Source organism: Sphaerodactylus townsendi, linkage group LG01 (genome assembly GCF_021028975.2).
Source record: "Sphaerodactylus townsendi isolate TG3544 linkage group LG01, MPM_Stown_v2.3, whole genome shotgun sequence".
NCBI lineage: Eukaryota > Metazoa > Chordata > Lepidosauria > Squamata > Sphaerodactylidae > Sphaerodactylus > Sphaerodactylus townsendi.
In genome coordinates, this window is record NC_059425.1 from 25,952,646 (window position 1) to 25,968,889 (window position 16,244).

At 46.2% G+C, this 16,244-nt stretch overlaps 1 protein-coding gene across 1 annotated transcript; it reads right to left on the bottom strand.

Moving 5' to 3' along the window:
* Positions 1 to 8,882: 8,882 nt before the first annotated feature.
* Positions 8,883 to 14,234, bottom strand: ZNRD2 (zinc ribbon domain containing 2). The gene is made up of 4 exons (XM_048507044.1): positions 14,161 to 14,234; positions 13,835 to 13,986; positions 10,496 to 10,580; positions 8,883 to 9,402 (listed from the first exon to the last, which is right to left on the bottom strand). Exons 1-4 carry the CDS (start codon positions 14,177 to 14,179, stop codon positions 9,026 to 9,028), a joined length of 633 nt encoding a protein of 210 aa, XP_048363001.1. The 5' UTR covers positions 14,180 to 14,234; the 3' UTR covers positions 8,883 to 9,025.
* Positions 14,235 to 16,244: the final 2,010 nt, after the last annotated feature.

A 16,244-nucleotide genomic window follows, 5' to 3' on the forward strand; every position in this document is an offset into this window, starting at 1 on the left:
CCAAATCTCCATGAATTTTCTGACTCAGAGTTGGAAACCTTACACGTGGCAACTCCTGCTCCGCCCTTCCCTCTCGGCTACTCCAAGTGTTGCTCTCAGGCTTTCTGTTCTGCCTCACTCCCATTGGCATCAGCCAGGCTGGTGAATTGCTCGCTGGCTGCTAGGGAGGAAGGACCCAGGAAGATACCTAATCCTGGGTTAGATGGAATGCTTCATTGGGAAAATTCTGCTTTTTTTTACAGGGGAAGGTATTCCACAGCCTCCCCAACAATATTTGGAGCCCACCCTGTACTTGACATACTTTGGTCACTGTTCTAAAAATAGACCATGACAGAAAGGCTGAAAGGTGAAATCAAACATTTTACAATCATTTGTGCATAGGAATTTGTTCATAGTTTTTTTTAGTCCGGCCCTCCAACAGTCTGAGGGACAGTGAACTGGCCCCCCGTTTAAAAAGTTTGGGGACCCCTGCTCTAGACATTGTGAGGCTTGAGATAGAAGTACCAGAGGGTAACTCAGCCTATTCACCAACTTATTACGTTTTAATCCTAGCTACCCTTCAGGAAGCTCAGGACAGACTATTTAGACTATGCAGTTTTATCCATAGAACAACCATGTGAGGAAACTTAGGCTGAGAGAGAAATGTGTTAAAGGATATTTAGAGGTTGAGTAGGGATTTGAATCTGAGTCTTTCCACTCCTGGTCTTAACATTTTAACCACTACCTCACAGTGGCTTCTAAAGTGTTTACAATCTTGATCCTCCTTGATCTGAGATTGCAAATGCCTTAGCAGACCAGGTGCTCAGGAGCAGCAGCAGCAGGTCATTGCTTTCACATCCTGCATGTGAGCTCCCTAAGGCACCTGGTGGGCCACTGTGAGTAGCAGAGTGCTGGACTAGATGGACTCTGGTCTGATCCAGCAGGCTCTTATGTTCTTACTGTTTTGATGCAAGAAAGACCAGGATGATGCTGTAGCCTTCTTTGCAACGCCCATTTTACTAACAAGTATTCAAGTGCCGGCACAGCATAACGAACTGCTCTACCAGTAGCCACGTTGCTCATTCCCCCCTTCAGATACCACAGTGCAGCAGTGTAAAATCTCCACAGCACCCATAGGCTGTTTCTACTCCAACCAGTGCTGTGTAGCCCCAGAACACCAGATCAAGACTTTGAACACTCGTGTTGAATACATGAAGCTGCCTTATACTGACTCAAGACCTTTGATTAATCAAAATCAGTATTGTTTACTCAGACCGGCACAGGGGCGTATCTACCAGAGGAACATGAAAGTAGGCACCACCCAGTAGATCATGTGGGGGGGGGGGCGCAAAATCGCACCCCCCAACATGATCAAGCCGAGAGCCTCCACATGTCCCTCTGGCAGGTATATTGGGCTGCGGCAGCTTGGCAAGCCACAGGCCCACCGGTCCAGGTGCCACTGGAGCCAGGCAGGCGTGATGGAGGTGGGGGGCCACTTGGGCAGGTGTTGCCCTGGGTGCCATTTTATCTTGATTTGCCTCTGGGCAGCAGCTCTCAAAGGTCTTAGGTACCAGTCTTTGCCATCACCTTAGGCAGAAGTCACATCATCTTAGGGAAAGTCTTTCCCATCACTGCCACCTGATCACCTTAACAGGGGATGCTAGGAATTGAACCTAGGACCTCCTGCATACTGACAGATGCTCTACCGCTGAGCCACAGTCACCCAAGGTGGAATGGTCACAGCTCAGATACCAGACTAAGATGCGTCCATCCCCTTCAGGGATCAATGCCCACATCAGCAAAAGAGTACAGGCAGTTCTAATGGTGATGGGGGTAGAGGAATCCCCGAAAGGTAGCCACTGAGAGGCAGCAGTAGTGGAATGTGACATTGGTAAGAACATAAGAACATAAGAACAAGCCAGCTGGATCAGACCAGAGTCCATCTAGTCCAGCTCTCTGCTACTCGCAGTGGCCCACCAGGTGCCTTTGGGAGTTCACATGTAGGATGTGAAGCAATGGCCTTCTGCGGCTGTTGCTCCCGAGCACCTGGACTGTTAAGGCATTTGCAATCTCAGATCAAAGAGGATCAAGATTGGTAGCCATAAATCGACTTCTCCTCCATAAATCTGTCCAAGCCCCTTTTAAAGCTATCCAGGTTAGTGGCCATCACCACCTCCTGTGGCAGCATATTCCAAACACCAATCACACGTTGCGTGAAGAAGTGTTTCCTTTTATTAGTTCTAATTCTTTTCCCCAGCATTTTCAATGAATGCCCCTGGTTCTAGTAGACAGAGAAAGAGAGAAAAATTTCTCTGTCAACATTTTCTACCCCATGCATAATTTTATAGACTTCAATCATATCCCCCCTCAGACGTCTCCTCTCCAAACTAAAGAGTCCCAAACGCTGCAGCCTTTCCTCATAAGGAAGGTGCTGCAGTCCCTCAATCATCCTCGTCAGCTCTTCTCTGCACTTTTTCTATCTCTCTTCAATATCCTTTTGAGATGTGGCTACCAGAACTGAACACAGTACCTGGCAAGCAAGGTCGACCACAGCTTTATATATGGGCATGACAATCTTTGCAGTTTTATTCTCAATTCCTTTCCTAATTATCCCCAGCATAGAGTTTGCCTTTTTTCACAGCTGCCATACATTGAGTTGACATTCCCATGGAACTATCAACTAAGATCTTTCAAATCTCCTCTTCCTGGTCTGTGACTGATAGCACTGACCCTCAGCATGGGCGTGAAGTTTGGATTTTTTTTGCCCTATGTGCATCATCACTCTTGCATTTGGCTACATTGAACTGCATTTGCCATTTCTTAGCTCCACTCACCCAATTATCCAAAGGTCCACTGAGCTCCTTCTAATCCTTTGTGGTTCTCACCACCCTACATAATTTGGTATCATCTGCAACTGCCACCACGCCACCACCCTACTTCCAGGTCATTTATGAATAGGTTAAAGAGCACTGGTCCTTAATACGGATCCTTGGGGACACTCACTTCTTACATCTCTCCATTGTGAGAATTTCCATTTACACCCACTCTTTGCTTCCTGTTTCAACCAGTTTTTAATCCATAGGAGTGACTTCCTCTTATTCCTTCACATTGCTGAGTTTTCTCAATAGTCTCTGGTGAGGAACTTTGTCAAAGCCTTTGGAAATCCAAGTAGACAATGTCCACTGGTTCCCTATCCACATGCCTGTTTACATCCTCAAAGAACTCTAGTAAGTTTGTAAGACAGGATTTGCTCTGCAAAAGCCATGCTGACTCTTTCTCAGCAGGTCTTGCTTTTCTACATGTTTTATAATTTTATCTTTTAATGACAGATTCTACTAATTTCCAGGAACAGATGTCAAACTGACTGGCCTGTAATTTCCTCGGTCCCCCCTAGATCCTTTCTTAAAGATTGGTGTGACATTGGCCATCTTCCAGTCTTCAGGGATGGAGCTCTGATTTCAAGGATAAGTTGCATATTAAAGTGAGAAGATCAGCAATTTCATGCTTGAGCTCTTTAAGAACTCTTGGTGAATGCACCTGGGGCTAGGATTTGGTAACATTTAGTTTATCAATGGCTGCCAGAACTTCTTCCTTGTCTACCACTATCTTTGTTAGTTCCTCGATCTAAGCCTCCTAAGAAGCTTGGTTCAGGTGCAGGAATTTTCCTCACCTCCTCTTGGGTGAAGACAGATGCAAAGATTCATTCAGCTTTTCTGCAATCTCCTGCCATCTTTAGCACAATCCCTTTGTTCCTTTGTCATCTTAACGCCTACCGCTTCCCTTTGCTGGCTTCCTGCTTTGATGTACTTGAAGAACTGTTTGTTGCTGGTTTTGATGTTCACAGCCATGTGTTCCTCATAATCCTTTTTTTTTGCCTCCCCTTACAGCTAACTTGCTTCTCTGTCCCACACCATTTGTGTTCTCTCTCTGGTATTCTTTATCAGTTAAGTTGGACTTCCATTTTCTAAAAGACATCTTTTTTTTTCCTCACAATTTCCCTAGCCTTTGTTAACCATGGTGGCTTTCTTTTGACTGGCTGCCTTTCTCCTAACCTCAAGTAACACATTCCAGCTGAGCTTTTGTGACTGTGTTTTAAATAACCTCCAAGCATCTTGGACATTTTGACTCTCTTGATTTTCCTCCCTTTCAGCTTCCCAAGACTATCCCCCCCTCATCTTTGAGAATTTCCTTTCTGAAGGCAACAACTACATTAGTAGTTGTCACTTGTTCGCGATGCAGAGATACTCGAATCTGACAGCATTGTGGGTCGCTGTTCCCTATCGCTCAACAACACTGACTCTCCTCAAGACCAGGTCCTGGTCCCACATAGAATTAGATCTAGGATCACATCTCCCTGGTTGTCTCTACAACCATCTGCTCTAAGCCACAGTCATTTAGCATATCCAGGAATGTTCTATCCTTACTATGACTCAACATGCATTTTTCCAGCTCTATATGGGGATAGCGCAAAACTTCATTACCAATGCACATTTTGCTTTTGTTGGCCTCTCTAATTTCTTTTTTTTTCCATCTCAGAATCCTCTTGTGCGCTTTGGTCAGGGGACTATAATATATTCCTAATGTTAAACTATGCTTCACCCTGGTATTGATATCCACAGTGCTTCTGTAGGGGAATCAGCTCCTGCATTGTCTATTTTATGTGACACTATGCTCTCTTTGGATGTAGAGGCCACCCACCCCCACACGCCCTGTCCTATCCTTCTGTAGAGCCTGTAACCTGGGATAACAGCATCCCACTGGTTCCCTCCCTCATTCCACCATGTCTCTGTGATGCCCACTATATCAATGTCCTCCTTCAAAACTCTGTACCCCACCCCCCCCATTTTAGGCTCTAGAATGCGTTTCTACCATTAGCATAGAGACACTTGTATACTCTGTCTCTGTCCCTAACCGGGGATTTATGTGTTTTGCCCTCTAGCCTTTTGTAGACACTATCACTTATCACATTGCTGTGCTCTTCACTTTGTATGGTTGATTTAAAAAACCTCCTTCTCTGTCTGCATCCCCATGGACTCTGTGGTATTCAACCGAAGTCACCTCAGCTCCTGTCGGCTTCTCCCCCCAGGATCAGTTTAAAAGCTGTTCTTGCCACCTTTTAATGTTGGACAGCAGCCTGGTTCCTCTTTGGTTAAGATGAAGTTCACCTTTGTACAGGCCTGCTCTTTATCCCAAAAGGTTCCCCAGTTCCTGACAAATCTGAAACCCTCCTGCCTTTGCACCACCTTCATCCACGCATTGAGACCCTGTATCTCCGCTGCCTAGCTGCTTCTGCGCTGCGGAACAGGTAGCAGCTTCAGAGAATGCCACCTTTGGGGGGTCCTGGATTTTAACCTTTTCCTAGCAGCCCAATCTCTTAGCTTCCAGAACCTCCCGCCAGGCTTCCCAATGTCATTGGTACCAATGTGGACCACAACTGCTGACTCCACCCAGCACTGTCTAACAGCCTATCTAGACGAAGGCACATCCGGCAACCTTCGCGACCAGGCAGGCAAGTCACCATGTCATCACGCTCTGTCACAAACCCAACTCTCTATATTCCTGATGATCAAATCACCCACTACAAGAAGCCCCCCCTAATTCTCCCCCAGGGGTATCCTCAGGCGAGAGGATAAGGCCTGACCTTCACCAACTAAGGAAGGGGTCCCATCTAAGGGAACATCTTCCCCCACCGCAGACTGGCACCCTCTGTCACCCAGACTCTCATTCTCCATGACATCTGAAGAGATGTCACTTGGGGAGGGGACCCGCTGCTGGGTCCCTGAAAGCCTTGTTTGTTGCCCTCTCTGCCTCTCAGCTTCTCCAGGTCTGCCACCTTGGCTTCAAGAGAACGGACACGCCTTGTATGCCAGGAGCTCATTGCAGCTAGGGCACACCTACCTACTTCTGGCCTAGTGGCAGATAGTCATACATGTGACACTCAGTAAAACACTGGGAAGCCCCCATCCCCTGCTGGCTTCCTGCCTTCATATCTGCTTTTGTTTATATATTTAGATATTAAACTTTTTTAGTCAGTGCCCCTTTGAGCTATCTGTACCTACTACATCCCTCAAAAAATGTCCTTTACACTAATTAATTCTATTTTATTTTTAAAAAGAAAGAAGAAATTATGCTGCCGCTAGGCCGCTGGTTCCATCGAACTAAAAGACTGAATGACTCACCTCAGGAGCTCCCACCTTTAGCAGCCCAGGACAAAGAGTAACCTCTGTTAACCCCTCGTTAAGCCCCACCTCCAGCAGTCTCAGCTCTTAGCAACTCCAAGGAGAAAAGAGAAAACCCCTGCAAACCCCTGTTAAAAAATAATACACTGTTTTAAAAAGATGTGGCTTTGAGAAAGCCCTCCAAAAATGAACACCCAGCAGGTCACTCTGCTCTTCCTGGCCAGTTGCCTTGTCCACTGCTGCTCCTCTTTCTGCTGGTTCCAGAGACTGAACTAAAGACTGAATGACTCACCACAGGAGCCCCACCTTTAGCAGCCCAGGACAAAGAGTAACCTCTGTTAACCCCTGTTAAGCCCCACCTCCAGCAGTCTCAGCTCTTAGCAACCTTACAAGGAGAAAAAGAGAAAACCCCTGCAAACCCCTGTTAAAAATACACTGTTTTAAAAGATGTGGCTTTGAGAAAAGCCCTCCAAAATGAACACCAGCAGGTCACTCTGCTCTTCCTGGCCAGTTGCCTTGTCCACTGCTGCTCCTTTCTGCTGGTTCCAGAGACTGAACTAAAGACTGAAGATCTTTTGTAGACAGCAGCAGCACCACTACAGCTAACCCTGGTTAGTACTGCAGACGGTGGCAATGGTAACCAACCCTTACCACAAAAACTAATTGATGAGACAATCCAAAGTGAAAAAAGATATAATGCTGGAAGATGGTGTCAAGGAAGCCACAGCCATACCTTCGCAAGGCTGTTAACAACAGGATGAAAGGAGGACATTGATTCATAGGGTCACCATAAGCCAGAAGTGTCTTGACAGCACTTAACACACGCACACCATTAGAACATAAGAACAAGTCTGCTGGATCAGACCAGAGTCCATCTAGTCCAGCACTCTGCTACTCACAGTGGCCCACCAGGTGCCTTTGGGAGCTCACATGCAGGATGTGAAAGCAATGGCCTTCTGCTGCTGTTGCTCCCGAGCACCTGGTCTGCTAAGGCATTTGCAATCTCAGATCTAGAAGGATCAAGATTGGTAGCCATAGATCAGGGGTAGGGAACCTGCGGCTCTCCAGATGTTCAGGAACTACAATTCCCATCAGCCCCTACCAGCATGGCCAATTGGCCATGCTGACAGAGGCTGATGGGAATTGTAGTTCCTGAACATCTGGAGAGCCGCAGGTTCCCTACCCCTGCCATAGATCGACTTCTCCATAAATCTGTCCAAGCCTCTTTTAAAGCTATCCAGATTAGCGGCCATCACCACCTCCTGTGGCAACATATTCCAAATTGTTCCAACATATTCCATTCTCTCCCCAGGTCACCTCTGTTAAGCACAATGCAGACACTATACTTGAAACAAGCTTTGCTGTAGAGAGAAACCTGGTGCAGTTTTACAATCAGACTGCAGATCTGGGAGGACGCCAGGTGATCTGTCTTTGTGCTCTCACTCTGCTTGTCCTCTGGTGAGCTGCCGCAAACCTTACGCAACTAACTGACGGGATGGGTCCAGTCTTGGCTTTTTACAGATGAGATGGAAAAAAAAATACATCAAACTACTCTGTAAATCCTGAAGTAGACTCAGAAAAGTAAGACCAAGAAAATATTGTAGGAATGGGATTAGCGAGGGGCTGCAGCTGGTTGTGAGAGAGCTCAGCATGAGAACCTGGAATGCCGCTGCCAGAGTAGACAATAATTACTTTGATGGACCAAGGGTCTGAGTCAGTAAAAAGCAGCTTCATGTGTTCAATGGGCCTGTTTCCTTGCAGGTCAAGCTTTAGTGTAAACGCCCTGCCTTCACATTTCTGCGTCCATAAACACGACATAGTTTTGTTGTTATAAATATTTAAGTTGGGATTCTTAAATTTCTCATAAATGGAGCCCAAAAGGATGTAAAGTTAGGTGCTTTTTAAACACAATTCTGAGTAGTCATTTGGCCTTTACATGGCACAGAAACCATACAGTAACTTTAGAGAAGCCTCATGGGTATTGCATGCTTATGTCTGTACACCTTGTGATTCTCCAATCCAAACATAGCTAAACAGCCATGCATTTGGGCCACCAGGAGCCCCCCCCCCCCCTTGCAATCTCTAGCAGGAAGTTCTCTGAGCTCCTGAGAGGGCAACACCAAACATGGCGGGTGGGGCTATGTTAGACTTTGGTGGAGATCAAACACTGTGGAAGCCTGCATTGTATAGTCTGTGGCAGAAAGGCCACCCAAAGATATTAGGAAAATGTTTTTAACCGTAATGGCAGTTTAGTGGTGGATATGGTGGGTTCTCCTTCCTTGGTGGTTTTTAAGCAGAAGATGGAAGTCCATTTGTCAGGGATAGAGAAGAAGAGTTTGGATTTACACCCCCCGCTCTTGAATAAGGAGTTTCAAACTCCTTCCCTTCCTCACCCCCCAACAGATATCTGGTGAGGTAAGTGGGGCTGAGAAAGTTCTGCAAGAACTGTGACAGGCCCAAGGTCACCCAGCAGGTTTCATGTGGAGGAGCAGGAAAATCTAGTTCACCAGATAAGGTCTGCTACTCATGTGGAGGAGTGGGGAATCAAACCTGGTTCTCCAGATTTAGAGTCCGCAGCTCTAAATCACCACACCAGGCTGGATGTTTTAAATTACTGTGAATTATGCAGGGAGTTGGACAGATTGTCTTGAGGACCCTTCCAACTTTTTAATTCCATTATTCTAAATCCCCAACGAACTACCGGAAGCTGCAATACAATCAGACTGAGGCAAACAGCATGAGTTTTAATCTGAATCAGAAGTGCCATCTCATCTAAACCGCCTGGAATACAGTTCCCGCTCCCCTCACCCTCTGATGTTGCACGCACAGCCTCTCTTCTCTTGGTGCCCTGAGAAGACAGAGCTGTCTCACTGCTGCAGTTCCTTGATACCCTTTAGGGATTCTGCACAGGAGCGGATAAGCGAACAAAGCTGTATGCTCATCTCGATGGAGGTGCTCTGCTGGAGTTCCCGGCCTGCCCAGCTGATCTTCTGCAATATAGCTTCCTCTACTGCAATCAGGGTGCTGGCGGCGGATGGCAAAGGAGGCACTGCGACAGGCGCAGAGGGCGCCGGAGCGGCGGCAGATGCTCTGAGTCCTGAAGCTGCTCCTTCACAGTGTTCTGGGCGTGGCACGTGGCGGGGAGTCGACAGGGAAGAGAAGTACTCCGGAGAAGCGATGTCTTCAGGATTGGAGGCCAGCTGGCGTTCGCGCACCTGTGACAGGGCAGCTTGGGCATTCAGGGCTAGAGCGGGGGAGAAAGAGCACAAGGGTGATTCTGAGGGTCTTGTTCCCCTGCAGGGGTCTACAATTGGCCATGCTGGCAGGGGCTGATGGGAATTGTAGTTCATGAACATCTGAAGAGCCACAGGTTGCAGACCCCTGCCCCAGCCAGTGCTCATGTTACAAGCCTGTCTCTTGCATGCAACCCAATGAAAAAGAGCAAGGCAGAACTCTTGCGGATCCAGGCACAATTCCTCTGCCTTTTGTTAAGTAAAAACTAGTACTGTCGAAGGCTTTCACAGCCGGACTCACTAGGATGTTGTGGGTTTTCCGGGTTGTATGGCTGTGTTCCAGTAGTATTTTCTCCTGATGTTTTGCCTGCATCTGTGGCTGGCATCTTCAGAGGACCAGATCCTCTAAAGATGGCAGCCACAGATGCAGGTGAAACGTCAGGAGAAAATACTTTTGGAACATGGCCATGCAACCCGAAAAACCCACAACATCCTAAAAACTATTTGCTTGCAAGGGCACATCTCATGAATTGTATGTATGTATGTATGTATGTATGTATGTATGTATGTATGTATGTATGTATGTATGTATGTATGTATGTATGTATGTATTATATTTATATACTGCCCCATCCCCTGAGGGCTCTGGGTAGTGAACAGCAAAATAATATTACATAAATAATAATAACAGCAAATAATTAATATAAATAACATCATTAAAACATAAAATTACAGCGTTCCACATAAACCACTTGGCGTCCGGTATTAAAACTATCAATAAAACCCTCCCAAAGAGGGAGGCGGTAAATTGCAACAATAAATACAGGCTCAGTTTCACTTGACAACGCATCAGAGCATGAATATGGGAACAATAGCTGCTTTTTTGTAGGAACAATGGCCTTCAAATATGCATTCAAGATCTTGAAGTTGAGTCAGAATAGTAAACAAATTTGCAATACATTAGTCCTTGTTCTACTCCAATGGAGGTGAGGGGCAGAAATCTCATTTTCTGACTTAGGACTCCAGTTCTTCCCAGTAAATTGACTGTGAAAATAGTCATTAAGCTGGAACAGCAACAAGCTCTATATGCTCCCCTGGACATACCTGGATTGTCTTTGTCAACATCAGAATTAAGTTCTTGGCAGGCAACGCAGTATAATTTCTTCTGCTTGTCTTGCAGCAAAATGGTCTGGAGAGACACAGCAATTTGTCAGTTTGTTGAAGGAACACAACACATTTGTGAAACAAATTTAACAAGCAACAACAGAAACTGCACCCTGGACAACCATGTCATATGTAGCTAACAACTTGCAAGACAACCTCTGATTGCACACCCAGGTGAACAGGACACATGCTGAATAAATGAAAGTTGACAAAGAATGTCTACAGCTAATAAAAAAGGTGAGAGATCCATTGTGGTGACCCTTCTGCCTGGGGCCACCAAAAGTGATGTCCACTCTTTTCTTCTTTATAAAGAAATACATAATAAGTGCCAACTAATATTTGTTCCCTTAATTCTTTCGCACATGGTAGCTGCCACCAGGAAAACACACCCACACACACACACACCCACACACACCCCTCCACCCACCCCTTTATCTCTTTTTGGTAGTGTTTGTGAGCCCATAAGACAAAGTGGATAGCCTACAAGGTCCTAAAGAAAATAGGGTGGAATTGCAATGTTTCTTCAAACAAAATAAGATTTTATATATAACTGATAGGTAACTTCAAGGTTTCAAGCAAAATATTTACAAAATAAAATCAAACTGAGGCAACAAATGCTCAACATAAATTCACTCTGACACTTTTGGACAGCTTCTCTCTCAGAAGCCCTAACATATTCTGCCATGCTCACACAGAGCCTTAACTCTCTCTGACTAGAGTTTTGACACTCCCAGTCACTCTGAAATCCTGTCACCTTCTGCCCTCTCTGATTTTGACACCTTCTGCTAGTTCAGCACAGCCCTCCCACATGCACACTCTGGAAATCAACCAATCAAATCGCTCTCTCCTCCCCCTTTTACCTCCCTTTCTCCCTCCAACTCAGCTCGCAGTTTAAAGTCACACACACACACTCTCTCACACACACACACAAATCATTACACCCCTCCACTTCAAAATGTGTGCATGAAATCCTTTGATGTCACCCATCCAGGGCACGGGCTACATCAGGTTGATAACCTTCAGCTCCTAGGGAAACACCAGCATTTTATGCTTACTTGATACCAACTAGTTACCCTTCTTGAAAAAGGACTCCATTCCTTGTTACTTTCAAGAGCAGCCCTCTTTAAGGAAAGGGAAACTAAGCAGGGTCAGATTTGGAATGGAGAACAGGAAGGAAGGCTCTGAGGAGAAAGCAGCAGCAAACCAACCCTGCTTTTCACTTGCCTTAAGCCCCCTGCTGGCTTTGCCATAAGTCAGTTGCAACTTGATGGTGCTTTACACATGCAATATAAGGGCAATGCTCACAAAGAAGCATGCCTTAGGTCCCTTCTACACATGCAAAAGAATGCACTTTCAATCCACTTTCACGATTGTTTGCAAGTGAATTTTGCTATTCCGCACAGAAAAATCCAGCTGCAAAGTGGATTGAAAGTGGATTGAAAGTGCATTATTCTGCATGTGTGGAAGGGACCTCAGTGAAGGCAATGGCTCAGCACAGTTTTGCCAAGCAGAGGGACTTCCAGTACTACTCTGCTCCTCACCATCATGAGTATGTCCTGGTACCTTTTCTTCCCAGGGCTTGCGGGGAACAGCTGCAGCCTTTATAGTGTATGAATTTTACAGCTGTTTCCTACCAGCGCTGTGAAGTCCCAGAACACAGATCAAGACTTCAGTGGATTCCGCACAGCATATTTGCAATGAGCTGCAGTCATTTCCTTTTTTCCTGTTCACATATGTGCCATATACACATTCAGGAAGTGATTCGAGCCCATGAAAACAATTTGGGTTTTTGTGCATTTGCACGAAACCCTTCTCTTTAAAAAAAAATATTTACAATGCATGCATAACTGCGAAAGCATGCAGAAATGAACCCCCACAACCATGCTGATTGTCCTGCAATACGACTGGCTGCACCTGCATAGTTTCACATGTTCAACACACCAAAATTAAAAAACAGAGGAAAAGGGACTGTCCTGCAATGGCCAGGCAATAATGAATGTGCTGTTGTAGCTATAGGTCAAAAGGAAGTCACACTCGCTGCCACATGGAGGAAACCTGTTTGGGGGGCTTGTGAAGGGGCAGGTGCTCAGAGAATCAGCTCAAGACATGCTGCGTAAACTGCACAAACTGGCGGGCAGATTCTTCCTGAAACGGCAAATGGAGGCAGAAGCTAAAGAGAAAGGGTGGCAAGGAGGAAAATAAAGCGTCTCCTGCCTGTTGTGCTCGTGCAAGAGCACCTTACACCCAAGATTTTGCAAAAAGATCACTGGGTTTAGTGATTTTTGTACAACCAGGGTGGAGAAAAATATGCCAGCCTGGGTTATTTTGGGGAAGAGACCTGTGCAAAGTTCTTCCCCAAAATGCTATATATCACGTCCTAAAGACATTATATTTGTGCTGTGCGGAATCCACCTTTGAACACTCATGTTGAATATGTGAAGCTGCTTTATACTGAATTACGGTAAGACTTTTGATTCATCAAGTTCAGTACTGTCTATTCTGGCAGCAGCTCTCAAGGGTCTTAGATACAGGACTTTGCTATAGCCTTAGGCAGAAATCATCTTTTTAAAAAGGTCTTTCCCATCACTCGCCTTAACTGGAGATGCTCAGGGTTGAATCTAGGATCTCCTGCATACCGACAGATGCTCTCCCACTGAGCCACATTCCAATGATTTCCCATAGCCTCCAGTTCCCGCAGCCTCTGTGATACACATCACAAGGTTTCCACAGACCTCACAAGGTGATCTTAACTTCCAGGTATCAGTGCCTTTGAAGCCAAAGAATGCTCTTCAATGAGGCAGCAGGCACTGGTGCTGGGAATAAGAGGATCTCCTGAGATCGGTGGGAAACTTTTAAGTTTCAGAATGGAACTATCTGTACAGGAGGCATTAGGCACATACTGCATAGTTTAGTGGTTAGGATGACAAGGGAAATGGGATTCGGTCCCCAGACTGTGGAATCAGTGACATTAGTCCAGTCACACCTCTGGGCCCAACCTATTCCTACTCCTACTCTGACCCCTACATGGGAGAAAGGAGGCCCCTGGCTGCAACCTGTCCCAACAATGTAAAACATCAACTCTCCTTCACTGGAATTCTTTAAGGAGAAGCTGGAGAGCCATTTGTCAGAGATGCTGTAGCTGCACAAATTAGATTAGATCACCTGAATGGATCTGCCATCTGCGTAATCTAGTCTGGTCGCCTGGGAGAAACATGGACACGGAGCACACAATGTTGCACACCACTCTGCACATGCCCAGGGGCACTCTAGTTGCCTTACCCCGCAGTCCTCACAGCATTCTCCCAGCATGCGGTAGCCCTTGAGCAGGTACTCGCTCATAAGCTTGCTGATCTTGTCCTGTCTCTCTCGCCGGGCCTGGATCACCTTCAGCTCCGCCTCGGATGGAGGCTGCCAGTCCGAGTCATCGTTGCCTGTGTCGGTACATGGAGAAAGGGTGGGTGGCGCTCATGGAGAGAAGCAAATGCCCCGTCCCCTTCATCCTTCTCTTCTCCGCTCGCCCGCGGGAAGGAGCCAAAGCCCAGGCCTCGCCTCTCACCAGGCCCAACAGCCGCGGTTGCCATGGTTACGCCGCCTCCCGCACTTACCTGCCCCGTTCAGAGCCATGTTTTCCCCGCCGCCACAGCTTCCGTCCTTAGCCACGCCTTCTCTCTTCCCCTGACCGTCCCTCACGCAATCCCCGCTTCCAGCAGGTTTGATCTCTATAGCCCTCAACCATAGAGTTGGACTAGACTAGCCATAGACATGACTTAATTCCTTTTGGTGGCTTCGGTTTTGTTTTCTTCGTCAAGAAGGAGGGGGAAAGTGGTGACAATCTCCATGCCCTCGAAAGACACTTCCGTCCTCAGAACAAGTGCTCCTCAACACTCTGTACATGCCCAAGGGCGCCCTAGCTGTGACCCCAAACCTGTGAAAATGAGTTCCTGAACTTTCTCTTCTAATTTGGCGGGAACGTTCGGTTAGCAGACTGTTTCCAGCGCAGTCCGTTACAAATTAAACCGGAGTCCAGTGGCATCTTTAAGAGTAACACGATTTGTTTTAAAAATATTTTTACTTGTAAAAAATAATAATATATGATACACTCTTAGAGAAATGGAAGTGCCAGAGTGATATCACATCCCCATTGACCTCTCTTCCTTCCCTTTGCTTTGCTCTCCTGTTTTCGCCCTCAGATCTCTGGGAATTTCCCAGACTAGAGCTTGCATTCCTAGAGGCATGAATTAGGTGGCAAACGTGGCTTGGAGGGCGGCTGCCATACCTTTTTGCCATTTATAGATTGGTTGGTAGAGTAGAGGACTGGATCGAAGTGGAATATATTTGTTGGCTACCTCCTGGAGTATTTTGACCCAGAAGGAGGTGACAACTATATTTGCCAACCTTCAGCTGGGGTCTGGAATTACATCTGATCTCCAGACTATATGGATGTGTTCCCCTGGATAAAATGTTTGCTTTAGATGGTGTTAAAACCACTGTAGTGGTTAAGAGCAGGTGCACTCTAATCTGGAGAACTGGGTTTGATTCCCTGCTCAGCCACTTGAATTGTGGAGGTTTATCTGGTGCACCAGATTAGCTTGTGCACTTCAACACATGCCAGCTGGGTGATCTTGGCATAGTCATAGTTCTTCAGAGCTCTCTCAGCCCCACCCACCTCACAGGGTGTTTGGGGGGGGGGGGGAGAAGGGAAAAGAGTTTGTAAGCCCCTTTGAGTCTCTTTACAGGATAAAAAGGGGGGATATAAATCCAAACTATTATTATTGTTGGCATTATTCCCTGTTGAGATCCCTCCTTCTCCAAACCCCATCCCCTGCAGGCATCACCCCCAAATGTCCAGGTACTTCCTAAACAAGAGTTAGCAATCCTAGCTCAGAAGCACCTGACCCAGTGGGGGCTTTACAGTGTTTTATGTGCATTGTCTTAGTCCCTGGTGGCTGTTATCCTTGCCACCCTGGTGGTAGAGGACCAGCAGGTGCTATGCAGCATGAGTCATGGCAAGATGCAAAGCAGTCATTTAAATGAGGGGAAGAAGATTTGTGTGTACTTTAAGCAAGCTGACTATTTTGCATGTATTACAACAAACACATTTGCACTTTAAGAACATGACAACAGCAAAATGGATGGTGCCAGTTATTACCAAAGATCTCCTGTAGAAAAGCAGCCTCTGCCCCCACGTGAAATTTTTCTAGAATGTGTAATAGCAGCACCCCTGTCAGCAAAAATAGCTATTTTTGGTTTCCAGCTTTCTGTCAACTGGCCAAAATGATAAAATACAGGCTGGGTTTGGGGAAAAGGGACAGGACTTGAGAAGAATAGTTTATTGTCTTTCAAACTTTCATCCTTCAAACACCCCGGGAGGTGGAAAGTCAGGAGGTTTGTGATGGAAACCAAATTATATTAATACTCTTTCATTAATAAACCTCTGGAACTCATTACCACAGGATACTGTATAAAGTAGTTTTGGTTTAAGGAATTACAAATGTAGAAGGATTTTGTGCACACCATCAGCAAAGACAGCTGAACATTAAGCTTCCATGTCAGGCTTACAAATCCAATTTGTTATCTACGGAAGGAAAAGGAAATACGGTGAGGTCGGGTTTGTGAATGCTAGCTCCTATCGCAAAAGGGACGTTTGAGAGTGTAACACGCCATCATCTAGGGGGACTCGTTTTTTACA